The following is a 16525-nucleotide window of genomic DNA, read 5'->3' as shown; positions in this document are numbered from 1 at the left end:
TAAGATTATCTATTTATCTATAAGCGTACAGTGTCAGCGTAGTTTTTAAATGTAAAAATTAAATTTCATTTCCCCCTTCACTCTTTTAAACTATGAGTACATTTAATTGTACATTTCATTATCTCAATACCCTTCAGTTACTTGCTTCTCAAAACATCTCAACATATGATACATAGTAGTTTGGCTTATCTTAACATGGGTAAATGATCAACAATTACATTAACAATAATTTAACATTAGTAGCTCAATTTACGTATTGTTTACGAAAAAACAGGCAAGTATAATTTTAAATCAACTTTAACTGGAAATTAAGTATTTTGTGTTGTTATACAGGGTGATTTTTTTGCACCGTGTACGAACTCTAGGGATTGATTGATGAGAGGATACGGAACAAAAAAGGTGTAACGAACTTAGGCCCGGAAATAAAAAAAAAATTGCTTGCCTGCTAGACCATTTATTCAGTCATACTTTATTACAGAGATTGTGGTGTAATACGCACTGTACCATTCAGCCACAATTCCAGTATGCATAGTTTCCTCCTAGAGGGTGTACTCTTCCTTATACTTTATGCCCTAGCGCCTAATTGGTTAAGTTGTGTCCGATTCGCTTTCCTTGCTGACTCTCCTTGTAGTGGATGTGATACAGTGCTGTGCACAATGGTTCCGTATTCGAAGCGATAGTTTGCCGACATGGTATTTTCTTACGGAAAGGCAAATGGCAATGGGCGGCAGACAGCAACGTTGTATTAGGAGACCTATCCCCGCCGACAACAATCACAGCCTTCAATGTTTGCAAGTTTGCAACAGTGTTCCGCCGTTTGTCTGAGACAGCATCGTTTCAAAAAGCAGGAAATCATGAAGGACGTTCCCGAAATGTTCGGACACCAGACTTAGGAGGAAAATGTGATTAATATTGTGGAAGATGACCGCCGTGTCAGTACAGTTGTCCCGCCAGTACAGAATAAACCAGACGACCGTGTGGAACATTCTCCGTAATTGTTACTACCCTTATAACTTACAGCGTGTGCAGGGCTTACTAGCGAGACTTTCCACATCGGGAGCATTTTTGTCACTAGTTTCTTCACGAGGAACCACGATTCCGGGATTTGTGTCATCCATCCTATTCACAGACGAGGCCACCTTTAAGCGGAGTTGTATCATCAGCTTTCACAACAGTCATCTGTGAGATAGTATGCAGAGCCCCGTGGTATGGTGACAGCGAATCATCAACATTAGTGCAGCCAGAAAGTGTGGGCTGCGAAACTTAGCGACCGTATTTTGTCACCAGTCGTTGTCTAACAGGCCAGAACTATCGGTGTTTCTTGCGGGTGACTTTGCCTGCTGGAAGAAGTCCCATTGCTGACTCGAAGGGCCAGCCGGGGTGGCCGAGCGGTTCTAGGCACTATAGTCTGGAACCGCGCGACCGCTACGGTCGCAGGTTCGAATCCTGCCTCGGGCATGGATGTGTGTGATGTCCTTAGGTTAGTTAGGTTTAAGTAGTTCTACGTTCTAGGGGACTGATGACCTCAGAATTTAAGTCCCATAGTGCTCAGAGCCATTTGAACAATTTTGACTCGAAGGGTTCTTTGGCTGCTACATGGTGGTGCTCCGGACCACTTCGCCGTTAACATCCGGGCACATCTCAATCGTGTCTTCCCTGGTCGATGGATCGGACGAGGGGGTCCGGCATGACCTGCTCGTTCATCGGATCTCAACCCGTGCGATTTCCGCTTGTGGAGCCATCTCAAAAGTATCTTGTATGCAGAGCCCATTCCAGATGTGGAGACACTGGAGCAGCGTATTCATGCCTCCTTTGACACTGTACGCATGCGGCCTGACCGATGTGAATGTGTGAGACAGAACACGCTACAGCGCGTACACACATGCATTGAGGCACATGGAAAACATTTCAACACATACTGTAACTGTGGCTGCATGGTACAGCGCGTATTGGACCGCAATGTCTGTAACAATGTATGACTAAATGAATGGTGGCTAGCATGGAAACAATGCATTTCCGGACATAAATTCATAAGACCTGTTTCGTTCCGTATCCTCTCATCGATCAATCCCTAGAGTTTGTACACGGTGGAAAAAATCACCCTGTATAATGTCTATTTTTTCTTCGTTCTTGTGTTAATGATCATCTTCTGACAAGTATCGGCAAAAATCTCAATAAACCTGACACTAGTTCCTTCTGTCTACAACAGTAATAGGCTTATATTTCGTGTAATGCGCATCCAATAGTTGGTAACACCTACGTGAATTTCTTGTGCTACGGAAATGATCACGACGTGTTCCCCGTCTTCAGCGGCTGTTGAACTGCCTAAGCAGTGCGTAGTACGAATACGCGGCGTTCATCAGCTGCAAGAGAGATCAAATCAGTAAAAATCTTTCTCATAACTTAATGCTGCCAAGAGAAGTTTAAAGAAAATTGTTATTCTTACGGCATATTTCGTACAAGTGAGGCATGGAAGTTTTATATATAAAAATGACTATTATTTCCATCAAGTATATTCAGCAGCACAGTTAGGGGACCCATGTTGATCTAATGGTAGCCTGGGACAAGTGAGATTAAAAACGCGGCATAGAGGAAAATAAAGGACCCACTATTAAAACTAGCGTTGCTTCACTCACACCATACGACCCCTCCTAAGCATGACACACACCTCTCTCCCCACACATACATGCCCTCAAAGTCATCCATATAAAATGTAAACTCTGTCACAAAGAACAAGAAAAAAGTTGACTTAATTCCCCAGATTTATGACGCGAGCTCACTACTGAGAGGAATATGCGATGAGGCAGCCTCTTGAGAGCAGAATAAAAAAATCCACTCTGTCGTCTTATGGAGGAATCTAACACAACACAGAATTTTAAAATACAGCATACACTTCTCACAGTGTCAAAAAAAGGTACAAGCTAGGTCGTACAGTAACCTGAAATTCGTCCTCTCGTTATCACGCAAAACGAATCTAGCTAAAATATGCTGTGGCAGAACTAAAATACCACAAATTCCCCATTGTAGTTGGTCGTCACTTTGTAGGGGGACTTCATGTGTAATAATGGAATGGCCTCTTTTTTGTCTCGTCAGAAGAAGTCGCTGCCATCAGAGTGGCTGGCCAGAGATTCGTCTCAGCAGCTTGTTGTTTTGTATTTTCAGTCATGGGCATTTCATTCTTCCAGTCGACAGACAGACGATAGCATGTTTGAGCATGGCATGACCAACAATATACTATTCTCTACAATCTTTCCCTGTGTCAGGATACTTCAGCTGTGAAGTTTTCTCATTTGTTGCAGTGGCCTCTGAATTTCATTCAGTTTGCATCATAAACTGTGAAAGCCTCTGACAGACAGATGGAGAATATCAGGAAAATTAGCACAGACGCAGTGAGTATCGTTCTGACTAGACCCGTCATTATATGCAGTCAAAAAGTCGACATACGCAATAAAGAAGTAAAGAAAACATATTAAAAAAGTGACCTTTATATAGAGATTGGTCTATTGGTATCTACTGCTCTTGTTAGATTTACGAAGCCATAAAATCAGGGCCTTAAATCTTACTTGTCTATAGGAGCAAACATGTCTATGAATTTACCCTCACTTCTGGGATATATTCACGGTGCCTCTGAAAAAAAAATTACTCACAGGAAGTACTGTACATGACAGTAACTGAGCCATGCCACAAGAATACGAGTGGCGTTCAATAAGTAACGTAGCATTTTTTTTTCTCGGCCAATTACGGTTGACAACATACGAAATTTGTTGTGGGACGTCGTGGAATATTCCTGCTTCAGCCTCTACAGTTTCTTGAAATTCCGGTAGGTAGCTGCCTTCAAAATGGCGTCTGTAACGGAGGTGCATTCCAAGCAGAGAGCTGTCATTGATTTTCTTCTCTTTTTTTTCTTTTTGACGGAAAACCAGAGAATCGTAGATATTTGTAGGTGCTGTCAGTGGAGACCTGGCAGTAAATACAAGCACGGTGAGTCGTTGGGCGAGGCCCCTGTCATCATCGGACAACGTTTTTGCGCCCTAAAACAAAACATCATCCCAGCAACGTCGCGCAAACCCGTCCGATCCACCGCGTGCCAGTCGGCCGCACACAGCTGTGACTCCCGCAGTACGTTTCTTACCACAAATATGCAAACGAACTTCTCCTTCTCCATGACAGCGCGAAGGCTCACACAAGCCTGTGCTCCCGGGAGGAGATCACAGGACTTCATTGGATTGTTCTTCCTCCTCATCTATCCTAAAACCCGGATCTCGCGCCTTCCGGCTTCCATCTCTTTTGGCTCAATGGAGGAGTCATTCGCAGGAAGCAGTTCGTAGATGATGGGGAGGTTAGTGGCGCAGCAAGAAGTTGGCTCCGACATCGACTATTAGAGTGAGACTATGTGGGCGTATATGCCCTTCCAGTAAAGTGGCGTAAGGCCGTCGCATTGAACGGAGATAATGTTAAAAACAGGATTTTGTAGTCAAAACGGTAGGGAATAACGGTGTGTATTGGAGACTTGAATAAGACCAACCTGCTTTCAGCAAAAAAGTGTTGCGTTATTTATTGAACGCCCCTAGTAACTCGCAATGCATATTGACATATCATAAGAGATAAGACACGTCACCAGTATAGACTGTTTGTCAGTACATTGTTATTACAGCATTTATATGGACAGTAGATAAATTTATGTTGTAAATCTGGATCCTTTCCTAAGAAGTGTCACCCGCTCTGCTGCCTTTGTCGGCCCCTGTGGCAGTGTGTTTCTACTGGATGATTCTGAAAAACCAATGATGTGAAAAGTAACGGCAGTAGCATGTCAAATATCGTCAAGGATGGACTTTTTTCCAAGGCACTTGATGTGGTACTTTTTTCCTCTGCCCTATACCTGCTACTCGCTAGCCACTTTCTACTATCTCCTAGCTTGAATCGCATTAGTGGAGGATCGCACCAGATGTACGGATGACATGGCAGTCCCGCATCCTGTAACTCATCAATGGAAGCACTAAGCTTTTCGCAGATGTGACAGTAGTACTTTGTGTGATGGTCACCACGCAAGTGCGGGTGTGGGTAGGCTCCATTTCTTTAAATATTGCATTACACAACATGAAATGAAAAATGAGTTCTATCTATCCATAGATCATTTAACACACAATGTAGTTATTTCCTAGTTGTACCCACAGATGAAATTTGTTTTTAAAATAAGTCATTTTATTTCGTAGGCTGTTCTTTTATTTTAAAATAAGCTCTTTATTTCATTAATACCAATCAGCTAATTTCACCCCTTTGCGCATTATGAAACTACGTCACAATAACGATAGGTATGCTTACAGCATATTATATTCCAGAAATGATGATGGAGTTAAAGTAACATATGATATTATCTTGATAAGAGTTCTGCACAATCATGACGAATACGTGCACAACTAGCCGAAATACGAGGTCCGTAAAGAGAATGGAAAAAGTGCAGTCCTAATGTGGAGTTAGTCACACTGCCACCATACATAACACACTGGAATAAATAAATGAAATAAATAACTACTGAAGTGAAAACATATATCGTGTGGTCAATATCTTATAATCAGATACACTGCCTAGCAAAAAACAGTAACTGACTCAGGAGGGGAAGTGGAAACGAAATGAAACTTGACAATTTGGCAGAATATGTCATGTTATTTTAAGTGGTACGAAATGGAGTAAAATATACAAAGAACTTGGCAATTTGAGCCGACTTATCAGTATAATGCTGCTCCCAGTCTGGCCAGGATGCATACACGATTCGGTTGGGAAGTATGTCACAAAGCTATTGCATCCTCTCTTGAGGCAAAGTGTTCCACAATTTTTGTGGCACAGGTATGGAGTTGACATCCAGACTGGTCCCACACATATGCTATCGGAGATAGGTCTTGGAATACTGCTCGCCACTGAAGTATCTGAATATTTCTCAGACAATACCTAGAGACCCGTGCCATGTGTGGACGAGTATTCTCCTGTTGAAAAATGGCATCACAGTAATGTCGCATAAGAAATAACAATGTCGACACAGTATGTCTGTGACGTGCCGTTGTAGCCTCTGACTTCTCTCAATCACTACCACCCATGACCTGAAGTCATACCTGATTAATTTCCTACCGCCCGCCCCTGGTAGTTGAATGGTCAGCGTGACAGACTGTCAATCCTAAGGGCCCGGGTTCGATTCCCGGCTGGGTCGGAGACTTTCTCCGCACAGGGGCTGGGTGTTGTCCTAATCATCATCATTTCATCCCCATCGACGCGCAGGTCACCGAAGTGGCGTCAAATCGAAAGACCTGCACCAGGCGAACGGTCTACCCGACGGGAGGCCCTAGCCACACGACATTTCATTTCAATTTCCTACCATGACACCTAGAGTAACACCACTATGCCTCTTCAAAACACTGGAAGAATACGACCTTCACAGGACGCTATCTTACTCGCCGACGATGGTCAGCGGGGTGGTGCAGAACCCAAATTCATTGTTGAACGCAATGTGATGCCGTTCATCAGCAGTCCAAACTTGCTGGTCATGGTACCACTTGAAACACAGCCGTTTGCATTGTTATATTAACCGCAGCGCAACAGTGGGACGGTGGTTCCCTAGTCTGGCTGCTGTTACTCTCTCACCAACGGTGGGGTGTGACACAGAATGTTTTAGCGAGTCAATTACGTGTTTTCGGGTGGCAGTGCAGATGTGAAGGGGTTACGATGTGCTTGGTGCACAATATAGCGATCCTCCCTACTGGCGGTCAGACCTGGTTGACCAGAACGTCGACGACGAATACGCCTGACCTCATGTTCCCATGCTGTCCAATAAAGGGACACTCTTACATCCGAATACCCCACAAATCTGAATGTTGCACGATTCGACCAGCTGGCCAAACTGAGACCCTCAATGAGGTCCATTCCAAACTCGGTCACTTACTTATAAGGCTGTTTCACACGAGTATGTGGCATCTCCGTTTCCTTCATAGCGATCATCAACGTCTGATGTTGTTGACGCCTCTTATGACCCTTCCAGGCCTTGTTACAAAGCCAAACACAAACAACAGTAATGATCTGTGGTGACTGTTGTACCTTTATCAGAGAACTGCAATTCTGTTCATGTACATACCAGCCGCTGGTGTTATGTGTACACTGACATCCGATCATGTCTTCTGCGTGCTTCACTTTTTTTGTCAGGCAGTGTAGCTGTTATTTATTAGGGACACCATATTTTCGTTACTAAGTGCCACTCTCAGTATGGAATGTGGAGCACTGCGCTCACAAAATAATTAATTATAAATATACCAGACAAAAATATTACTCTCCACCAGGAGACCTCACACTAAAGCCACGTATCACCGCCGCTAGCTGTGATAATCGCCACAGTTCCGCGAGGAAGAGAGTCGACATATTTCTTCGGGTAAGACATATCTTGCTGAAACCACTCATCGATAATTGGACCCTGTAGAGATACCAATTTGTAGGTATAATCAGTGCTACATTTTAGTGCTGCTCCAAGCAGACCAATGCATTAACAATAGGTGACCTGTTGGGCAAGTCGAGGGGCGGTAGACTGTCTGAGTGTTCGTCAAGCAAAGAACGTATGCTTGCAGCCGTATTTACATGGCTGCAGTCTTCTTGGAAGATGTATGTGTCCACAGGATATTTATCGTCAAGATATAGAAGAAGGGGCAACGCTTCGTCACCGAGATGTTGAAATAAATGTCCTGGTTCATATTCACGGTAGTATGAGTGAATGGGCCGAAGTCATGGTACACCCCAAAATATCACACAACTCACGCAACTACCACCGACATAAGTGACACCCTGCACTCACTGCGGTTTATATACCTCACTGAGTCGTCGGTGTAGTCGCGGACGCCTTTCATTATTTGGAAAGAGGCAATATCGCAAGTGTCCTGGACACACTAAATGTCTCCAGTGAAGCAATGCGTTGCCTAGCCTACTGGAGAGGGGCACCTCCATGTGCTGCTGTGAGCAATGGTCTTTTCCTAGGTATCTGACACCATATACTCATTGTATGTGGTTTCCTTTGCAATACTCGCTCGGAAACTGGCTCAGATGGACTTGTATTCACTAAGAGTAATAATTCTTGTTGGGTTTGAAACGTATTGGCACTGGCAAGGTGGAACACTCGTATTCGGTCCGTGTCAGTTTGTTCTTGTGCCACGTTACGTGGCTACAGAGTGGTAGTCCATTCCTTGTAGACACACCAGAGTGTCCTTGTTGATACACCAATAAATGAGATCCAGTCAAATGAAAACTGAACACCCGGAACCACGGAGCCATGGAATGGTACTATTCAAAAGTAATCGCGTTAAGACGTTTATCCTACCGGGAGACGAGACGATCAATTCCTGTTTCATACAACTCGGTCGGCTACTGACGGATCTACAACCCCACTCATTCTTGCACTTTCTCGTCCTGCTGGAAGTAACGTCCACGCATATTTTTCTTCAACTCACCAAAAATTTGAAAGTCACACGGTGAAAGATCCGAGCCGTATGGAGGGTGGTGCGATGTTTCCCAACCAAATCAGTGAAGCGTAGAATTCATCCAGTTAGCAATGTGGAAGTGGGCGTTATCGTGCATCAGGATGATTCCATCCAACAGCATTCTTGGGCGTTTTGACTTTATGGCACTTCACAGTTTCTGCAAATGGTCTTCATAGTGCTGCGCGTTGATGTGGTTCACGCTGGAGGAAGTCTACCAACAGAGGGCCACTGTAATCGAAGAAGGTCATCGTGTTCTTACCGGAACTTGTGTGAACAGCTTCGGATTTCTTTATTTCTTTGGATGGGGGGGGGGGGGGGAAGAGGAGGGGGGGAGAGAGAGTGAGTGAGTGAGAGACAGAGAGAGAGAGAGAGAGAGAGAGAGAGAGAGAAAGAGAGAGAGAGAGAGGAGAGAGAAGTGGATGTTTACACTGTAGGCTTTGCCATTTGCCCTTGGACTGTCGGAATGCTTCACACAGAATCATCCTGCTGTGCAATAATGGGCGCCCCACATTGCCAGTCGGACGAAGGCTATACGCTTCACCCATTCCGTTGGTAAACACTGCAACATCCTCCGTACAACCCAGATCACTGAACACGTTATTTTATTTTCAAATCTTTGGCGATCAGGAAAAGGACATACCTGGATGCCAGTTTCAGTCGGACGAGGAAGTGCAAGAGTGCGTGTGGTTGTGGATCCGTCAGTGGCTGACCACGTTGTAGAAAACAAGAATTGATTGTCTCGTCTTCAAGTGAGATAAATGTGGTGATAAATGTGGTGATTACTTTTGAGTGGAACTATTCCATGGACCCGTTGTCGAAGGTGTTCGTTTTCATTTGACTACCCTCTAATGCACCAATAAACTAGGCAACTTCATTCATGGTATGGTCACATCCACGTCCAGAGACGATAGGTCCTCTCCGCTATTCCGTCACCTCTCAACGGCGAGCCATCTGATTGTGCTGATTCCATGAACTGGTGCGTATTACCCCATTTCACTGCGTTGAATTACATCAGTACTGGAGGGTCACATGACTGCCTCGTACCAGTTCTACGCCACCTACAACGCTATAAAGCTACCAGTGTTCTCCTTTAAGGGGGTAACTAACATTTTGTTCAGTGAACTAAGGAACGCTTCGCTACTTGCATATTACATACTGTGCCACTGACCGAGATGAAGGTGGCCCTGTTGATGACGTAGACCCTGCCCGCGGTGAGCAGGAGTGGCTTCTGGGCGCGGCTCATGAGGATGCGCAGCGCACGCCGGAACCGGCCACCCGCCTCCTGCCAGCCGCAGCTGTACGCCGCCAGCGACACCGCCTCGCCCTGCGCAGTCACAACTCGCCCAATGCCACCTTTTCTTTTCACTGAGGTACTAAAAAATATCTGCTTTCTTGGAGGAAAAACAGCGATGTCGGACGAAGCAAACAGGACATAAGAAGCAGTCTAGTACAATCAAAGAGAGCTTTCATTTTCACCAACTGCGACATAATCGCCTTACTTGATGAGTTATGTTGAGAACAGACGACATTTCCCTTACTTTCGCACAGTAGTCGCTCTTATCTTGTAACTGATTATCACCTACCTACTCATGGAATGTATAGCCAAACTATATAATTTTATTTATTGAATGCTTATATGTTGTTTAAAAGTTTTCTGTGGGAGACATGTCACGATGTATGTAAAGCCCTCTATTGGTTAAGTTCTTACGATCGGTGCGCGGCTACATAAGATCCTAGCGGCCGACCCAACAGAGGGCGCTGTTCATTGATCTGTCTCTTTTTCAGCTGTCATATAGACATTTTATCTTTAATAAGTAATTTATAGGTTGCCACAGGCAATGTATTACGCTATATTAATTGTTGACCGTAAATTCACCATAAAAAAGGGTCGGACCTACACTCTTCATATATATTTTTAATAATTTTACATAGGTAAATGCATTCATCTTTTAATGTATCACAATTGGTTTCTATAATAGTCATCAATTTTAATAAGTCTGCTACATGCATTTTATCAAATGTGCTTTTATCAGATTATGTTTTTGCGTAAATGATGACTACATATAAGCAAGCCCACAGTAGCGACATCTAGGGAAGGTGTAGGCAAACAGGTTTCTAGATGCTACTATACCTCAGTAGCTAGTTGGCAATAATCACTATGTGGACGATGTGGTCTATTCTACACCATATTTTAAATTTATGTGACGATGCTATGCTGATTATATTTATATGTTTTGACGATACCATTATGGCCGTATCACTTTAGGACATGGTGTAAGAAAGGTACGTTATACCATATTTTATCTGTACATTTCCCTAGTGTATGACAGTATATTGTGATACATATTGCTGTTTTATGTTAAAAGACACACAGCTCACTAGATGTATATAATTATATATTTTAGATCTGAAGATGGTCGTTACAGACTGAAACCGGTCATCGTCTAAAGAATTCATTTGTGATCAGAGACTGGAATAATAAAGCATTTTAGAGCTTTCATTATCAAAAGAAGTCTATTGTTATCAAAAATAATACAGAGGGTTGGGTTATTTGGGGGAGGAAACCAGACGGCGAGGACTCATCGGATTAGGTAAAGACGGGGAAGGAAGTCGGCCGTGCCCTTTGAAAGGAACCATCCTGGCATTTGCCTGGAGCGATTTACGGAAATCACGGAAAAACTAAATCAGGAACGCCGGACGCGGGATTGAACCGTCGTCCTCCCGAATGCGAGTCCAGTGTAATACAGGGTATCCCTTTGAACCCTCCCACATTTCAAAGGCCCACGAGAAAAAAACTACAATACATACGATAATGAAATTGCACCATATGCTAGAGCATCTCAAAGAATTTATATTTCCCCATCAGTCGTGCAAACTACAAGGGGCATTCAATAAGTAACGCGCCATCTTTTTTTTTTTTTGTTTTCTGGCCCAATTTCAGTTGAAGAAATGCGGTATTTGTTGTGGGATATCGTGGAATGTTTTCACTTCAGCCCGTATAGTTTCATGAATTTCCAATATGTGGTTACGCTATACGTAGCCTTCGAAATGACGTCTGTAATGGAGGTGTGTTCCAAGTACAGAGCTATCATTCAGTTTCTTTTGGCGGAAAACCTGAGCATCGCAGATATTCATAGGCACTTGCAGAATATCTACAGGGAGCTGGCAGTGAACAGAAACACGGCGAGTCGTTGGGCATCTGCCACCGTCGCAACATCCTCATGCAAACTTGTTCGGTATTCCGCGAGCCAGCCAGCCGCACACAGCTGCGACTCCTGCAGTGTTGGAACGCGCAGACGTCTCATTCTAAGTGATGCAAACGAGCTTCTCCTTCTTCATAACAATACAAGGCCTCACACAAGTCTGCGCACCCTAGAGGAGATCAGAAAATTCGTTGGACTGTTCTTCCTCATCCACCAAATAGCCCGGATCTCGCACCTTCCGACGTTCATCTGTTAGGCCATTAAAGTTTGAAGCAGTACGTGGGTGATGGGGTGGTTGCTGGTGCAGCAAGACATTAAACATCTCTTAGAAACGCGCCATTTTTTTGTACGGTTTGTTGTGCTGAAGTATCGGAAAACGTGACGTCTGTTTTAAAAAATGTTACCATCCATTTTTAAGCACTTCATTCGGTAGGCTAAAAACGTAGTTACAGCAAATGAATTGCATCTTATCATCTGTTCACGCACGTTTTGCTTACCTTAACTAATTTTGTTAATGAAATTAATACGTCTACCATTCTGCGCTGCACGGAAGTCTATGACAACTTCATTAAAATTTGGACGGTTCAATAGTTCTCTTTTAAGATCATTTACCAAAGTTTCGTCTCGTAAACTGCTAATTGAATTCATGTCGTGCTGTTTTCAGACTCGTGGTATGCTACAGTTATTCGAACGAAATGAAACTCATTGCAACTAAGGCCAGAGCCAGTTCGAGGACACTTTTCCACGCAAGCTACGTATCATTTGGTGCCTTCCTCCCTTCCCCCTTTTCCCTCATACACTTTCACTTGCGTCAGTTTTCGCTACTAATTGTGATACGCAGTGCGTACGTATCATGCACATGGGTGCTCCGGCACGAAGTATGTGTACGCCAACTGTCTCAGTGCAGTGTTATTCATGTGAAAGTGAATTTACGAATCGTGTAAATGAGATGGGAGTTGGGTACCAGCCCAGTATTCGCCTGGTGGGACATGGGAAACCTACAAAAAACCACACCAAGGCTAGCGGGCACACCGATACTTGTCGTTAATCCGCAGCGTCGTTTCGATCCAGGATCGGCGCATCTACCTGTCCTGGAAGAGGCGATTTAACACCCACGGAAACTTTTTAAACAGTCGAAAACAGCAGGCCAAGGGTCCCTTAAATTCGGTAGGACATTTGTGGAACATGCCATAACCCACACTTCCATTCACCACTGGAGCAATCACATTGAGTAAGAAAAGTGTGCCCGTGTTTCACACATTCACTTGAGTTCCATTACTCTCGGTGAATAACACAAACTATTTCAATATCGTCCATATTAAGACGTGAAACTGTGCTAACAGCCCCATCATTAGGCTTAAATTGTACACTACAATTGGTTGTCCTGACTATTCGTTCACAAACATCGTTGTTTTCATAATTTTTACATACACTCTATTTACAGTATTGTCAATTTGAAAACCCAAGACACAGAGTATCATTGCTTTCTACTGCACAGTCGAAGTTAGACTTTATCCCGTGGTTCGTCTGCCGAGGATGCAATATTTTGCTCGCCGGTTTTTTCTCGCAGCTCATGAAATCCCTTGGCATGTAACACAGAGATTGTCGGAATATCATTACCCTTCTTTTCCCTTTTATGTTTCTTGAGATTATAGATTGGAGTTTGTGTTTCTCTGATCTACTTCTTCGTTGCTTGCCGTATCTGTTTGGAACAAGGTACCGTTGTTGGTTTGTGCTTTCGCCAGAAATATGGTGAAGACTGTCTGATAGGGTGTCCATTTTCCACGTATTTTTCCATCATGGTGGCTACTTCGGTCATAGATTCGTCATCGCATTAGTTTTCTGCGTAATTGGAATACCTAGCTTCAATGTTTTTCAGACACCAGCGTTTGCTGCCATCTGCACATCCTTTTCCACTTCCAGGGGCGCATTCTGATGTTCTAGTTGCCGTAAATTGGCAGGGACGGTGACAGCAGTTTCGTCTGTTGATTTGCTTTGATCGTTCGTTATTGCGCTCTCTATTCCGTCCCCTTGTCGCGACGGTAGTTTTACTGACGCTCACTGCCATCTTCTGCATGCTCTTCCACATCCATAGGTGCATTCTGGCGTTCCTTGTCACGTGATGCTGCTACCAGCCTTGTTAGTTAACTGTGTTATCACATTTGTTGCTCTCCGTTCGGTTCTCTTGCTGATCGTTGATGGATCCTGTAACTTCCTCATTTACAGTTCTCCCATTGGCAGACCCTGATGTACCCATAATGGGCTCACTCCACTCTGACATAAGAGTTGCATATGCCATTACTTCAAGTGGACGTTTTTCAATGTGCAACTGTACAGGGCGTCTACAGTTACAATTTCCCCTTAAGATTTTCAATGGAATTGCTTACAGAGCATATTTGATGGTGGTTTTCATACACAATATACGCCCTATGACCGCATACAGTCACATAAGAGGATATGTGCTTTTACAATTACACTTCAGTTATTTATTCTACTGCCATTGTTTTCTGACCATACTTCTTCTCTGTTACCGTCAAGAGTCCCACACAAAGTAAGTATTTCTCTGGTCTTTTTGAGGGTCACTTTGAATGAAAAATTATACTCTCTCACACATCATAAGCCAAGGCTTGCGAACGTTATTGATACTGTGCTAACAGACCCATCGTTCGACGGAGAAATAACACGATCAACTGGTTGCAAATAACTGTTTAATATATTGACCTAGGTTTCGAAACTCTAAGGATGCTTTCATCAGAATGGCAGTTTAAAAGCAGTAAATTTACATTGTGAGAAAGCAATAGTCAGAGTTTAGAGTAGACATCTTCAAGTGAAAAATTACAAAGGTTCCAGTCTTTGGTACGTACACCTTGCACAGCCTTCCCGCAGTGTAACTTTACGGCTTTTAAATTTTCATTCTACTGAAACGTAGGGCAATGTATTAGACAGCTACTTGCAACCAGTTGGCTGTGTTACTCCTCCGCTGAAACTTGCATACGGTTGCTGAAAGACAGTCGTGTTCAAAACTGTCAGATCCATCATTATGCTTACATTTTACTCTACCGTTGGTGTCCCTGACTATTCATTCACAGACTCGCTATTTATGCATTTTGCATACACACTATCCACCGTATTGTCAGTCTAAAGTCCTACATCAAGTATCTTGACCTCATTAATCATCCATCTCCGAAAGCGAGAGGGTTAGACCTCTCTGTGGACCATTGAAAACTAAATTTCAAGGTCTCCCTCATCGAGGAAAATGTGGCACTCACAGTTCAGGTGACACACCCTGTAGTACAAAAGACACTCCGTTGTGAACATGCGCCACGCTGTACACAGCCGTAACGGACTTCCGCACGCCACGGTGGCCAACACGGACTGCTATCCGGGCGAGTCTGACTCAGGCGAAATACACTCCCAAAAGGAAATATGCTAATGACGGCAACGAGACATTTTTCGCTCGCGTGTTTCCTCTATTCACTCGTGAAACTCCTGCTAAACCGCGAAACTTAACGTTATTATCACTGTATTCTAGTGCTCTCTGGTCAGACGTTTACAAACCTATTACTACAGCGGATAGAATTGCCAATGACAGAAACAATAAAAATCCGGATAAGTACGAGTAGGACTCGCGCACCGAGGGACCTGTACAAACTTAATCATGTATGTAGATAGTTCAACCGTCCCGGGGATCGAGAATTTCGACGATCTTTGCCTGTTGTCGATATCGATGCTGGCAAAATATCTGATGCAAATGGCCGTATCTTTTGACTGCCTTAACGTAGAAGCTTCAAATTTTTTTTACGCCGCCATGTGACCGTAGCCTTTAGTATGTTGTTGTGTTCGACTTCTTGGACATGGAGGTGGTTAGTACTAATACAATTAATCAGAACACTCAGAATAAGTAATACTTTATTAATTACAACAAAACTTATCTTTGCTCGCCAGGCTGGCCCGTAGCTGTGAAGCTGCACGCGTGGACTTGCGGTTCAGAATAGACTAAATGAGCCACGATTATGAATAGTGAATTGAAAGAAGTTTGAAATGGCCGTACTGCTGTGGCTTCCCTACAGTCTACAGTTCGTAGACATTTGTTGACACAGTTCTGATAGCGTTGATGCGTCGGCACGATTCACAGGAGATGGAGATCTCTTCGCTCCCAGACTGCTGACACGGGCTGTGCCACGGCGAGCAGGTAGCACAACGACGTAACTCCGACAGGGACTTCCTGGAGGTGGGCAGATCCGACCTCGAACAGAACTGCCCTCCTGGCATCTGGCGATGCTATTTCAAGGAAGAGGCGCGGCGGTGGCGCCTCGGAAGCACGGGGGGCAAGGCTTCTTCCTAGCATCTCATTGGCGTCTCGTTGATACCGCTTTGCTGTGCGGTATCTCTGCAGTGGTCGACACTTCTTGTGTCGCTCTCGACGCTCGACGACAACGCATATGTGACAAAAATTTCAACTTGATACATGGACCCGTTCCTGAGACAAAGGGGTATTAACAGACGGACAGACAATCAATCGGAACACAAAAAAATGTTCAAATATGTGTGAAATCTTATGGGACTTAACTGCTAAGGTCATCAGTTCCTAAGCTTACACATTACTTAACCTAAATTATCCTAAGCACAAACACACACACACCCATGCCCGAGGGAGGACTCGAACCTCCGCCGGGACCAGCCGCACAGAATCGGATAACAAATGCCAAAAAAAAGTTTTTCGTGTGCTATAATCACAAATCAACAATTTTCGGATTTTTTTCCTTTACTTGTACTGTAGAACCTTGCTTTTGGTCGTATTTCATTATTGCACGT

General features: G+C 43.9%; 1 protein-coding gene across 1 annotated transcript in view; it reads right to left on the bottom strand.

Annotated features, from left to right (window-relative positions):
• Window positions 1-2306: 2306 nt before the first annotated feature.
• The window catches only part of LOC126235168 (odorant receptor 43a-like), a 181950-nt gene continuing 167731 nt past the window's right edge, over window positions 2307-16525 (bottom strand). The window contains exons 8-9 of the mRNA XM_049943901.1: window positions 9676-9831; window positions 2307-2363 (exon numbers count right to left, since the gene is read on the bottom strand). Of these exons, the coding sequence (XP_049799858.1) occupies window positions 2307-2363; window positions 9676-9831 (213 nt within the window). The remainder of the gene's footprint in view (window positions 2364-9675; window positions 9832-16525) is intronic.

Source organism: Schistocerca nitens, chromosome 2, assembly GCF_023898315.1.
Source record: "Schistocerca nitens isolate TAMUIC-IGC-003100 chromosome 2, iqSchNite1.1, whole genome shotgun sequence".
NCBI lineage: Eukaryota > Metazoa > Arthropoda > Insecta > Orthoptera > Acrididae > Schistocerca > Schistocerca nitens.
This window is presented reverse-complemented; position numbering and strand designations above follow the sequence as displayed.